The sequence below is a fragment of the Aedes aegypti genome, chromosome 3, assembly GCF_002204515.2.
Source record: "Aedes aegypti strain LVP_AGWG chromosome 3, AaegL5.0 Primary Assembly, whole genome shotgun sequence".
Classification (NCBI taxonomy): Eukaryota; Metazoa; Arthropoda; class Insecta; order Diptera; family Culicidae; genus Aedes; species Aedes aegypti.
Window position 1 is genome coordinate 380,303,579 of NC_035109.1, and position 14,933 is coordinate 380,318,511.

General features: G+C 42.6%; 2 protein-coding genes across 2 annotated transcripts in view; one reads left to right on the plus strand and one right to left on the minus strand.

Annotated features, from left to right (window-relative positions):
- LOC5567452 overlaps positions 1-14,933 on the plus strand; it is a 52,090-nt gene that overhangs the window by 13,644 nt on the left and 23,513 nt on the right. The window contains exons 2-5 of the mRNA XM_021852861.1: positions 8,103-9,019; positions 9,180-11,814; positions 11,877-12,283; positions 12,351-12,517. Of these exons, the coding sequence (XP_021708553.1) occupies positions 8,103-9,019; positions 9,180-11,814; positions 11,877-12,283; positions 12,351-12,517 (4,126 nt within the window). The remainder of the gene's footprint in view (positions 1-8,102; positions 9,020-9,179; positions 11,815-11,876; positions 12,284-12,350; positions 12,518-14,933) is intronic.
- The window catches only part of LOC5567458 (RWD domain-containing protein 2A), a 34,571-nt gene that overhangs the window by 13,140 nt on the left and 6,498 nt on the right, over positions 1-14,933 (minus strand). The gene's annotated exons all lie outside the window — the stretch shown is intronic.

Sequence of the window (14,933 nt, forward strand, 5' to 3'; positions counted from 1 at the left end):
TGCTAAAAAACTAACTGCTTTTACATCTTCTGATATTTGTAAAATACATAGTTGAGCTAAGGGGCCCAGATAGCCGTAGCGGTAAACGCGCAGCTATTCAGCAAGACCAAGCTGAGGGTCGTGGGTTCGAATCCCACCGGTCGAGGACCTTTTCGGGTTGGAAATGTTCTCGACTTCCCAGGGCATAAAAGTATCATCGTACCTGCCACACGATATACGCATGCAAAAAATGGTCATTGGCATAGTAAGCTCTCAGTTAATAACTGTGGAAGTGCTCATAAGAACACTAAGCTGAGAAGCAGGCTCTATCCCAGTGGGGACGTAACGCCAGAAAGAAGATAGTTGAGCTAAACTCGTTAAATACTCGTAAGGAATCGTACAATTATCTCCCACTCTCCAACTAGCATAAGCCTCAAAATATTATGCAGTCGGGGTAATGGCGTTCGGGGTAGTGACCCATTCGGGGTAGTGGCGTTCGGGAAATGGCTTTCGGGGTAATGGCGTTCGGGGTAGTGGCATTCGGGGTAGTGGCGTGCGGGGTAGTGTCATAGAGTCTTCTAATTGAGATACTGTTGGAGATTAATTGCCTCATGAAACTGCCTCATGCGAATGCATGAGCAATGACCATCCCGATGTTAATAGGCGCGTACGAGAGCCGTTAGTAGTTAGTGGGATTAGGGCAAGGATTTGGGGGATAATCGACAAAAATGGAGCTCTGCAATGCAGTCGGTTTGTAGTTGACTCGCAATTCAAATGATCAAAACTACAGACACAATAACATTTACAAAAATTTCAAAACTCTAATGGTTTTTAAAAATGTTGCCAAAAACGGATCCACTTTGTTGCCAAAATCGGGGAGTGCCAAAAATGGAGCATGCCAAAAACGGAGCATGCCAAAAACGGAATCCCACTGTAGTAGTTTACGCAACAAGTTGTAGAATGATGATTTTTACAGCATTAGATTATTACGACGAGTGCTGTAAACATCGAGTACTGCTACGAGTTGCGTACAATATTTTGTACAATTTCGTAGAAGATCACTTGAGGGCATCTGAAATCATATCCCCATTATTTAGCAATTTCTGAAAATTGTTGAGTAATGATTAATAACGAAACTCAAAACAGTTGAGTATTGAAAATGCGTTCGATAACAATCATTACGCAACTGATTGTAGTTGCGTAATGACTATTACGGCACGGCATAATTCTGTGCAGGAAAGTAGGCCGTTTCATGACAGATTGGCGTGATGAAAAACAGCCAATTACGAAGAGAAATTGCAAAAATGCCTTGATTGAATTTTTCAAATGTTTCTGAGAAAACCTAATTATAAGATTTTAAAAATTCAGAGGAAATCATTTTTTTTTCAAATGATAGATTTTTGAACTACACTATATTCGGTAGGTATCTCAATATCGAGTTAGAGAACCATGAAGCGATGCACGAGTTCACTAATTTGACGTTTGACGATGTTCGATTGCTTGGGAGATTGGTGGACTCGATTGACTCCAGTGGACGGCGACAAAACAAAACACTACTGATTTGATTTTTTCTAGGGTAAATGATGGCTTCGGCACCCTGAGGGTATTTTCGGCAACACTAACTTATCGTCCTTGTTTAAATTTATCTATGGAACAAGAGTTAACTTCAATGTACTCAACATATTCCTTAAACTATAATCTTCCATGTAAATCACATCTTTCACAAAAATATTATAAAACATGGGTTTTATCATTAAATCAAATAAATGCTTACGAAATTATCGTCATTCGTGAGCTGCCGAATAAAACAAGACAAGAACTGCTTAACAAAAACTCACCACTTTAAAAGGTCCAATTCTCAGCTCCAATGCCAATTTTTTCACACAAGCTACGCACCGATCACTTATGCTCTATTGAACTTGTGATTTGTATATAAAGCACTCGAAAATACTTAATTTTTATGCTTTAAATCACAAATTGAAATTAATGCACTTTGATTTCCTCGGCAATCAATTTTTATTGCTGGACTAGGTTGCCAGAAAACCATGTTCAATTGCGGTGTATTTATTATTCACGATTTAAATTCACCGAAAAAATAAAACACAACTAATTAATTTATTGGAATTAGCCAAGAAAGCATGCATTGGTAACAATTGAACCTTTTAATACTTTCTTATTAGTAGATTGTAGGGCGTAATCTTCAATATACTGAGAAACATATAAAAGATACGTCTTTTAATAGTTGAACTATTTTGGCAACACTCCTGTTGTTCTACAGGCAATCAGAGGATGATGTTTTTGTGTCAAGTCATAAGTGCATTGATTTGCAAAGGGCCTATTCTGATTTTCTCATACACTGAGAAAAATAGGAACGCAAATCAATTTTACTGGCAATGTTGATCCGAATGAATCGAACAATATTCATGAACCAGAAAAAAATCGTGGAACATTGAAAACAAATGTGCAAGTACCGTCGTTGGGGGTGAGATTTGGCCAAAAATGCGTAAGTCCTCATTTATTTTTGAACAAATTTCGCAATTTGCCTTGATGTGTTCGGCTAAAAAAAATATGTATTCTCATTGCAAAAATATATTTCACGGGCAGGCATCAAAATTATCAGATAGACGATGATACAATCATCTATCTGATAGACAACTGATACTACCAGTTCAGCCAGATGATACTATCACTTCTTGTCCATCCTGATAGTATCAATGAGAGAACCCAGTCAACATTTCGGTTGGTATATTTTTTGCTTTACATCATTATATATGAATCAAATCACTCGTATAAAATGCATGAAAACGCTATATACACACCAAAGTGGAGGCCATATACGCACTTCGCACGACTTTTTCAGACTTTCCATGGCCAGCAATACGATGCCACAAAATTCCGATAAAAATAAAAAAAAAAGTTTCCAGTGAGACTCGAACACCGGACCTTTGGATACCTAAGCCGGTACCATACCACTATACCACAGACCGCTACATGTGTATGGTGTGATTATTTGCTAACATGAAAGGAAGTTTGCTATACAGCACACACGCTTTGTTGTTCTTTGAAGCCCACCGCCAGAAGATACTGACCTCAGGTGGCAAATTTTGCTAAGTTATTGCGATTTCATTTGATGCTAATCTGCATTGATATATAATCTGTCAGTTTATACAACTTGATGCGATTCTAGATTATACTATTTACGGCATGGTTTGTTGTCAACAAATTTTGTCGACAATTAATCGTAGTGGAGAATTATATACAATTTGTGTTAACATTTATTCGTTTTGATTTGACATATTGTGCGATTCTGATTTTTGACGTATGAACATGAGATTTTTGGCGCACATCCTTATACGATACGTGGTTCACTGGGAATGGTTCCTATCAGAGAAAGAGGATAGAGTGATAGTATCCCTATCCCAAAAAAATATTATGATGATACTATCAGTACAACATCTCTCAAATAACAATGATAGAGGTTCTATCTTTATCAATTGATAAAAATAGAATAAAAATTGTTGGACGATGAGTTTAGAAAATTAACTAAATTCCATATTTAGCAATCCAATGTGGCGGCTTCAGGAGTGTAAGAATTGTTGGAAACTCATGCAATATGGGTATATGGGTATGACGAAAATTGATATCCGTTGCCATTTTGAAATTAGTAAAATCATTGAAAACCTATGCAATATGGGCATTTTCGGAACGGGCGCGACGAGGGGATGACGAAAATCGATACTCGACGCCATTTTGAAATCCAAGATGGCGGCATCTGGTCAAGGAAAATTGTTGAAAACCCATGCAATATGGGTATTTTTGTTCTTCGACCTTTTGTCCTTTCGACCTTTTGTCTCTCGACCTTTCGTCATAGATTGCGTCTATCGACGCCTAGATGTGGGGTGATGCTAAAACGATAAATAAAGCTTTCGTATTGCAATCGTTCCATCTTTCTTAAGGCAAAATGTATGAATTTCTATAGTCCAGATCGCCGCATCAATAATTGATATGCAATAAGAACAAATCAAGAGAACCGTGTTCGACCATTCCTTCCTCCGCAACGGTCCTTGTATGAAAATGTAAATTTTGTGTGTGAGCCGCAACGTTTGAGCCTACTCCACCTCCCCCTAGAGCGTTACGTAATTTGTGGACGGCGCCTTAGTCTGCACAAATTTAGTGACGTTGTGTATTCAATATGACTCTCAGCTTTTCTATTTATAACTGCAATGCTGTTCTCAGTGTAGTCTGTATTTTTCTGCATTGGCCCTTTCAACGAGTAGAACATAATGAGTGACGTTCAATTTCAGGCATTGTCAACAAATACGAAAGGTTACCAAAACATAACCTAGTTTTTGTACTTTTTTGGATTGCCGAAGAGAACAATTTTGTTGCCGACAATAGTAATTGCATTGCCGATAAAAGAACAAGTGCCTCGTGACTTTGGTGAGGAAAAATAGACGATTTAGAGAACAAAATAGTGTTTTGTGCATAATAATTCATAAATTAAGTGTGCTCAAGTGTAGTTAAGGTGTCTCCTGTTAATTGTTGTGCTTTGTTGTTGTGTATAATTGCCTCCCTAAAAGTTCAACTGCTTAGGCTGCCGACAATACGTAAGTTCCCCTACTTGATTTATCGCTCCCCAAACAGGCAGCGCGCCTGCTCAGGGAGATGACTAATGCTTTACATTTATTCTCTACACGGAGAAAACCAAAAACCCATATTTGAGTATTTTTTAACTTACTTTTGAGTTATTTTTCTCTTCTTATTTCATTCGCTCCTTCTATTGTTGTCAGAGAGCGAAGAGCAAAACAACCCAAAAACCGAACCTTTGTGCGTTACCTCAAATTTGAGTAAGTGGCACAGTACTGAAAGTTGAGTTATTTGATCTGCCGATTGAGTGAAAAGAACTTAGCCAGTAGGTATTTTTTCGCATGGCTGCAAATGAAAACAACTTCTACCCCATCAACTCAAAATTAGGTTAACGCACGAACCCCCGGAATTAAGTGAAATGAACTCACTTTTGAGTACTTCATTTTCTCCGTGTATGTGGAATTGGCTTGCTTTTATACGCAAGCGAAGTACGGTGACGATGTTGCTGTGTATAGTGGTTATCACGCCCAATGGTATGGGTGCCCTAGTGTAGATGTAGTTGTAAACCTTAGAGGAAAACAATATGCACTCTGTCTCGAAAAACACCCAGAATCCGGGTGTATTTTTTTCAAATAGGGTAATATTTCATTTGATGAGTCTGGAAAGCGTGTGCAAGTTTCTTTGGGGAAAACAAAAACAAACTGTGTATGACGAGCGTATGCTAGTCCACGGTGTACTATATTAAGAAGGTGATATATTCCGAAAACTGACAGCTACTTGACGATGTCATTCCTATCCACCTCGAACAAATTTTCGAAAAAAATGATCTAGTGATCCGGAAGGTATGTGGTACGTTAGGAGTGACGTCACATGTTTACAATCAATCTTGATATTTACATCAGTAAAGAGCCTGCCTTGTTAATTTTTATGCCGTGTGCTAGTCTACGTGTGTTCAAATGTCACTAACCTCTCATAGAGAAATTATGCAGCGGTCTGCTTGCTTGGATAGCACAAAGCGCAGCAGGCAAGAACGCTGAATTGCTTGGATGACGCTGTCTATTTACTACAGCACAGATAATTGAAGCTGGCTGTTAAGTGTACCTAGGACAGGACGTGACAGCTCAACCAAGACTGCCCCGTTGTTTTTCAGCCGATAACCTTGACGATACAAATGCCAGTGTTACCAGAAACCTTTTTGAACAAATTTTGTGAACAAATTAAAATATCAAGGCGCATAATTTGATTGTTTCTTGCACGCTTCATTAATTGACTGCAATAGACGATGCTACACTTTTCAAAACTCAGGTTGAAATTCGAAACCGGCGATATTTTTAGAGAAAATTTACACAATTTCCATTGTGTTGGTCTCATTTAGGTATTTTTTATATGTTTTAGTATTGTATGAACATATGCTTTGAACTTAACATCGAATATAAATAGATTTGAAACAAAATGATTTCATGAAAAATTTACGAAATTTTGATGCAAACTCTAATCTATGAACTAGCAACACGGCCGGGTTAACAACAAAGTGCCCTGTTGCGATCCAACTCAACGATGTGAAAGTAGGCTTTTTCAAAACGACCAATGAGAAGTGGTCTTTTTTGACAGGCAATTGGTTTCTTTTTTGTACTTTGGCCTGTCACGTCTTGTCTTAGAAACTTCGAAACTTATGTCGAATTCGTTTTTGAACCTAGGTTGGAACTGGCGCAACCCGTTCTGAATCACAGTTTCAACCCCAACCCGATTCAGGTTCGACCGAACTACAATTTGCTTGACGTTTGTTTGATTATGTGTTGATCACCGACCCAGTTCCTAAAAACGAAAACGACATTAGAAACTTGTGTATGAAGAGACGAAGAAAAGAAACAATTGAATAGCCTGCTGCTGTTGAATTGTTGCGCAGTATGGTATTGGCTCTACACAGCCAGTGTGAACGCCGTTTGCAGCATTGCTTTGGTCGGTTATACGTTTACTGTTGGCTTGAATTTAGTCGGCTGAATGAAAAGCGGCAAGTTGGAACGTTGACGAGATGTGTGTGCAGATGACGATTTCGTAATCGAACAGACGGCTTTTGGGATGCTTGAGCTTCTAGTAGAACTTCCTCCTCTTTTGAGAACTGTTTCTCTACTCCATCTTTTGACACTCCACTTCTTGCGGGCGAAGCTTTCTTCTCTCTAGGAATAGGCGAATTTGCTATTTCTACATCAGTTTGGGGTCATGCACAAATAACGTCACGCTCCAAGGGGGGGGGTCAAGCCAAGCGTGACAAACCTTACAAAATTTTCGAAGGACTCATACAAAAAAAAGTGACAAAGGGGGAGAGGGGGTCGAAAAAGTCGAAATTTAGCGTGACATAATTTGTGTACCATCCCTTTGTATAGATTCACGCACTGAGAACAGCGTTGCGGTTGAAAATACTATATCAGAGGTTTAAATTGTATACACAACGCCACTTGATTTGTGCAGACTAAATTCGCATTTATTTAGAATATTTTGTGCATTCAATTTTACCATGGTACCATGTGTATAGTAAAAATTACTATATCGTAGTTAAAAACTTGCAGCAGACCAGAATCGAACCGAGGATCTGGCGATTGTCAAGCGCGAACGCTAGCCGCTCGGCTATCGCCGCAGTTGAATTGAGAGTGAACAAAACACAAACAAAAAGCGTTCATTGAGCTGTCAACCGTGGTTGGAATCCGGGCTGCCAGATGTACAGATTTCTCTGTATTACACAGATATTTTTATTCTGACACAGATTCAATTTGTATGGAACACAGATTTTCTTTCAACAATTTTTGTATGGACACAGTTTTTTTGTATGGGACACAGATTTTTTAACCTCGTGGATACAGATTTTCTATCAAACCATCTGGCAGCTCTGGTTGGAATAGTAAATTTAAAAACACGTTCATGGTTCTCATTACTGCAACGCTTGTTTCAGTGCGTGAGTGTGCATTGCGGCTACATTATTCTTCTCTAAAACCACATGGCACTCCTGGTCGAACTAAGCGTTTCTTGATCTGCGGTTCACGTATTCGACGATGCTTTCGACTGCGTCATCAATGGCTATAGTCCTCCAGAAAAGCTCGATCGAGCTTCCACCTTTCGTCCATGAACGCTGTCTCATCTTACTGCGTATATGCATTGACATTATATGGTTGTTTCAGACGCGCTGAATTGTACCAAGTTGGGCGTCGGTACCGTCCATTGATCAGGTTCCTGTAGGCGGCGAAATCCATCAGTCGAAGGCCGCTTTCTTCAGTTGTTGGGCACTAAACCTCATAATCGTCGGTCTGAATTCCTCCTCCTGGCCAACCTGAATGTTGAGATCACCTATGCTGATTTTTTATGTTGTAGCTGTTTGCGAGAGTCATTACTATTATTTCTTGTGTGTAGTGGTAGGAGCGTGAATTGAACTGAATTGTTGAGAAGGAAGTTAGGATCGACGAGAATTAAGCGGATGTATAACGTCGTGGCTCGAGTAGCGATCGTAATCTTTTAATCTCATTATTTACTCTATAATTTTCCAGCCGAAAATCGCTACCTCAAAGGTTTCCGTGAGCGAGGATCCATACCGGTTAGCTTTCCCATCGATATCTGCTTGCTTAAAGTGGGACGCTCCGTTTTCGGTGCATCACTGCATATTCGGAAATCCAAGGAGAACTACAAGAACCAAACCATCGTAACGTTCTACAAGAGACAGAAGGGACAGTTCCACAAGTACAAGGAGTACTTGGCGGCTCAAGCACGACATTTCGACTGTATTTCGCACGCTTCGCTCGGGTTTGTCGCCGTGGTCAACTACTACGACAATGCGGCTAACCAAGAATTCCCGGAAGCTCATCCAGGGTTCGACGAGGGGTCGCCCGTGTTTCAAATTCATGAGGACGGCACCACTGAGATTATACAAAAGTTTCGACAATCCAATCAGAATACGGTTCACATGTGGACTGCGGGGAACCATTTCTATCTGACGCACACGTACATCAATTTGAACGAAAGCGTTGAAAACGTTTGCCCTCTATATCGCTGGACCGGGTATCACTTCGATGTGATCGATGAGCTGCCGTGCTACAATTCCATCAACATAGAACCGTTCTCGATCGAGCAGACCCTGTACATCGCCATCGCCAATCAGATGAACGATCAGTCCGTCGAAGAGGACACCTTTTCCGACATCTTTCGGTTTAACTACGAACAGCAGAGGTTCGAGTTCCACCAGAAGATCTACGTCTACTCCGTGTCGGATATAGCGTACTTCTTCCTGGAGTTGGGCGACGTTCGCGAACACTACTTAATCACGGGAAATTCGCGAGCCGGCAAGGAAACCGCGATCGATAAGCTTGACTACGATCAGCATTCGATCGTGTACAAGTTCGTCGAGGGATACTTCGTGCCGGTGCAGAAGATCGAACTGCACCAGGTGAAGATGTTCCTGCCCGTTACGGTGAGTATATTTGGTAGGGCTAAGCTACGTAATCGACTACTTTATTTCTAATGCTGCGTAAATATGATTATGACTTGGCCCTTGTCCTACGCTATTTCTGAAAAGATCGGATTTGCAACAACTTCTGAGTAACGTCTTTGCATCCACGTTTCTATTTCAGCACGAGAACGGTGATTTCCTGCTACTGATCCGCTGCAAAGGCAAGCCCCTGTTGATCTACGAGTACGATGGCTATAAGTTTGTACCTTCGCGAATTGATTACACCCGGAATGCCTTTAGCACGGGAGTGTCGTTCATGCGCGTCTATCGACACATTCTGAACACCAGTCTGATCGTGATCGCCAACAAGCAAAGCTACGGGACTACGGCGAACCTGTTCACTCCTATCTACGGCGTTGAGAATGATCTCCGGGATGTCTACGGGCAGTTTATATCGTGGTGTAGCGAAACGACCCATCAGTTGGAGAACGTCAATCTGGAAGAGGTTTATAACAAACTGGCTGCGCTGCCGAAGATTTCGGGTAGCGGTGCAAGGTTCGAGAAGGATATAGAAGTCAAGGACTCGAGTGTGGAAAAGCTGAGGACTAAAGTTTTACACACGAAGCACTTCATGTTCAACCAAGAAGCGTTCGATTATTTGAACAATGTGAATGCACAGATGAAGGCGTTGAAGCAGAAGGCGAAGAAACTTCGTAGCTTGATCGATGACAGCCTGAAGTTGAGTGAAGCGATGGAAGTCCGTGGGGACGTTAGGGTACCGCAGGTGATCGCGGCCGACGGATTGATAAGGGATCTAGAAGCGAAGAATGTCAACGATGAGCGGGTGGTTCCCAGAGTTGCGAATCAAACAAAACACGAAGATGTGATCAATGTAGATCGACTGATCATTGAAGACAGATTGGCGGTAAAGTTCTTGAACGGCTATGCCAGTGAAACACTGTTGCATACGACAGATGATCTTCGATCTTTGGAAGGAGTAGACTTGCATGCAAAAGCGGTTGAAATACGCGGAGAGTTGTTCGTAGATAAGGCAATCGATGGTGTTCATGTGTCTGCGGACAATGTTCTACTTCGTGGCGTGGATCAGGTATTCACGGGAAGAACACTACGGGCCACGAACTTTACAGTGGGTAATTTGGTGGCAAAGCAGCTTAACTCGACGGATGTTGGGATGATCATGTCGTACCTGGATCGAGTATCAGAGTACGACAGCGCACAGAAAAGAACAGTTGAAAGTTATCCGAAAAAGTTCAAAGAAATCAGAGTTCAAGATCTCGAAGTCAGCGGTCTTGTGAATGATGTTGATATCAAATATATCAACAAGAACGCTTTGAAGATCGTTGGAGATCAAGTGATTACTGGTAGCATAAACTTCGATAATATCGTTACAAGGAAACTTGAAACTCCCAACAAACGACTATCTGGAGTAGATTTGAACTACCTAGTCATGACCGAACCGACGCCGGATCAACAGGATTTCACTGTACGACAAGACGTACAGTTCATCAACCCTGTGTACATGGAGAACTTACACGTAGATGATCGCATCAACCACATCAACGTGGTTGACGATCAGCTGCAGGTACTGCTGAAGGACCCAAAGGAACCTCAACTCATCACCGGTACCAAGTCGTTCGACAACGTCCAGCTTCTGGGGCCAATCTACCTTCAGGGAAAAATCAACAGTAGTAGTTTGAGTAAATTGAATCCGGTTTCTACGATCACCCAAGACGTATATCTGGAAGGCGACTTTGTAATAACCGGAGATGTATCGATCAGACAACTGTTGAACACCTCCAACATATACGGATCGAGCAAAACGTTCAACTTCTACGATTTGTATCACCATGGCCTTCCGCTAAGTGCAGCTTCCGCCAATCAGAACTTCGTCTTCAAGGAACCTCTTGTTGTGCATCACGCGTTCGCCAACAATCTCAATGGTGTCAATCCGAGCGACTTCATCCCAATACCTTCCAAAAAACTGCAGCGCATTACCGGGCGGAAGATATTCAACGGAGATCTAACCATACGTGGTGATCGAGTTGATGCTGCCATGATCAATGACATTGATTTAAAGCACTTGAATCGAACGATACTGAAAAAGACTGGCGATCAAGTGGTTAAGGGAACGATCCATTTCAAGGAATTGATCGCATCCACCGTAGTTGCGAAGACGACTCTGTTCGAGGAACGACCTCTGAGTACGCTCCTTACCGTGAATACCAACCAACGCATCAAGTCGAAGGTACGCTGCGTAAACTGTAAACTGACGATCCACGGAGACCTGAGCGTCGGTCGAATGGAAACGCACAACAAATCCAGGCTATTCGGTTATGATCTGGATTTCCTGTTTTCTGACACACTACACAAAAGTTACGCTCAGCCTGATTCGATTGCGGTAACTGGCGGCAAGGGCTTCTACAACGTAACCGTTGGGGAACTCATACTGCTGGATCAAGCAACCATCAACGGAGTGGACCTGATTGGGCTGAAGAAGATCAACGATCCCCTCGAGAAGGATGTCATTGTGGAGGAAACGTTGATTTTGAAGAATCCTCTACACGTACGCAATGTGTACTTCAACGGATCGATCAACGGCGTCCCGGCGCAAGAATTCGGACGCACGTGGCTGTTGAACGAGTACAACCAAACGTTCACGGCGCCGCAGGTCTTCGAGCACGTGGCAGCCGAGGGGATGTTCGTCGATGGGTATTTCAATGGAGTCAAGCTGGAGGACTTGGTTCAGGACATCTATTTCTTGGATCGAAGCGAACATCTACCGGAGGCTATCTTTCGTGAGAATAATTGCTCGTGTAGTTTTATGGGATGACTCGTTGATTGTATGATTTTTTTCTAGATGAGGGGATTGTCTCCTATCAGCCAATCACCGTCAAGGGTCTCGTTTCCGGTTTGAACCTGGCCACCGACGTGCTGTTGAACTACTCCCCAAATCGTCAATATCTCAAGGACGTACGAATCGATGGTAATCTGCTTGTGGCCAACCGGATACACGTGGAGCATACTTTGAACGGGATGAACTACGCTAAACTACGGGAATACGCAACATCTAGTGGCGTTGAACGACCGATGAACGTGGAGGTTCAAGGGAACGTTCATTTCCACCTTCAACCGGACGTTTCTCAGCTTAATGGGTACAGCTTGGAACAGCTTCATCGGGAAATTTGGCTGACGAATCGAGATGAAGTGCTCACGGGGTCATACCGCTTCGACAACGTTCACTTCGGCAGCTATGTTCATACTAAGGTGAAGGACTTACTTATCAGCGATTCAATCCTAACTCAAACTTATTGTTCTTTTTTGAACTCGACAGGGTCCGGTGAACCAGCTGGATTTGGAGGAAATTGTACACAGCTACCTGAGTGTATCGAAGCCACAAAACGTGACTACACCGCTGGTTTTCAAGGGACCGGTGGAGCTTCAGAAGATGGCAACATTCGATAGTATAAACCTGGAAGGACTGCTGAAGGGAGCGAAGGAGTAAGTAGACTATTTTGGAAGATCTATCAGAGAATGAGTTGAGCGTACTAGGTTTTACTAATTGCTATGGAGTTAGCGGAGATTTTAAATTTCGCAATGCTCCACAATATCTTGTATGCAGGGGTGGTACCGATTGATTGTCTAAAAATTGTAGACTTTTTTCAGGAATATCACCAGAAAATAATTCAAGCATTTGTCCAAAGCTTCCTTCAAATATCTCTCTGATTAGGCATTCATCCAACGATTCTCGTAGGTTTTCCAAGAAATTTCTCCAATATTACTATCAAGATATCTTTTCAGAGACTCCTCCAGAAACTCTAAAGTTTCTACCATAGATTTCTCTAGGACGTCCTCAGTTCTCCAAGAATTTATCAAGTGATTCTCTCATGCGAACTCAACCAGGATCTTCTCTACTGCAGAGATTATTACCCCAGAGATTTCTTCATGGATTTTTTCACGAATGGCTCACGAGATTCTTGTTGAATTTGCTCAAGTAAGTTTCCGATTTTTCAGGAATCCACGTTAGGATTTTCATTGGATTTCATCCAAGTTTTCGTTCACTTACTTACTTCACTTTTGACGGCACTACGACCTTCAAGACATGACCTGCGCTACAATGTTACGCCAACAAACTTGGTCCAAGGCTGATTGCCTCCAGTTCCTAGATCGTCCCACACACACACATTACGCCGCTCTTCGTCTTGTACCGGCCGGATTCGAGGTGAACACCATTTTTGCGGGATTGTTGTCCGGCATTCTCACAACGTGTGCCGCCCTTCGTACCCTTCCAGCTTTGGCGACTTTCTGGATACTGGGTTCACCGTAGAGTTGCGCAAGCTCGTGGTTCATTCTTCTCCTCCATTCGCCATTCTCACATACTCCGCCAAAGATCGTCCTAAGCACACGTCGTCCAAAAACTCCTAGCACGAGCATTGTCCACGTGTCATGCCCGTAGAAGATTACCGATTTTATCAGCGTCTTGTACATGGTACACTTAGTACGGAGGTGAAGTTTACCAGACCGCATGGTCTTGTGGAGTCCGTAGTAAGCACGACTGCCGGCAATAATACGTCTTCAAATTACTCTACTTCAGTTATTATCCGACGTTACCAATGATCCGAGGTAGACAAATTCGTTCACCACCTCGAACTCATCCCTCCTGCCAGCAGATATCTCGTCTTCGACGTATTTACCTTCAATCCAACCCTTTCTGCTTCACGTTTCAGCCTGGTATACTGTTCATCAACCACTTGGAACGTTCTTCCGACAATGTCCACATCGTCAGCGAAACAGATGAGCTGGCTGAATCATGCCTCGCATGTTGAAGCCAGCCCGTTTCATAACACCTTCTAGCGCAATATTGAACAGGAGGCAGAAAAGATCATCGCCTTGACGAAGTCCTTTGCGTGTTTCAAACGGGTCCGATAACGCACCCGATATCTTCACACAGCACTGTACACTTTCCATCGTTGCCTTGATCAGTCTAGTCAGTTTGCCGGGAAAACCGCTCTCGTCCATAATTTTCCATAGCTCTTCGCGATCGATGGCTCTGAAATCGATGAATAGGTGGTGCGTAGGAACTTGATATTCGCGACACTTTTGGACGATCTACCGCAACATAGAGATTTGGTCCGTTGTCGATCACCCATCCACGCAACCGGCTTGATAACTTCCCACAAATCTGCTTGCAAGCGGCGATATACGGCGGAAGATGATCTGGGAAAGCACCCTTCCACTGCTCCGGTACTGTGCTGTATCCCAGATCCTGGCTATCAATCGGTGCAGACAACTAGCCCATTTCAATAAGTTCCGCTTCAATACCATCCTTCACAGTTGCTTTGTTGCTCTTGCTCATCCTTAAGTTCACTTATTGTGATAGTTTGCACGTCTCCCTCATCCTTCGCACCGATGACACCATTCCTTCTGCAACCTTGGTCTTTCTACTCTGCGCCATTCAGGTGTTCATCGTAGTGCTGCTTCCACCTTCCAATCACCTCACGTTCGTCTATCAATATATCTCACCCTTTATTTCGACTAACGGCACAAAGCCTTTGCGGAATGCATTGAGTTTCTTGTAGAACTTACACGATTCTTGAGAACGATATAGCTGCTTCATCTCTTTGCATCCCAACTTTTCCAGACGACGCTTTTTATCCTGGAATATATGGTTTGCTGCCTTCGCTTCTGTTTGTATTGTTCCACTTTTTTTAAGGGTACTTTGCTGTAGCATCATCGGCCGCGCTGCATTCTTCTGCGAACTTCTGATTACCTTGCACGAACCCAATGGCACCTTCTAGTGCTTTGACACTACTTCAGCAGTCCTCAAGAGGGGCCTCGGTGAGCTCCAGTGGCGTAGCTAGAGTTTTGGGGGCCCAATGCGGAGGTAGATTTGGGGGCCCCTCAAATAATGGTTTGC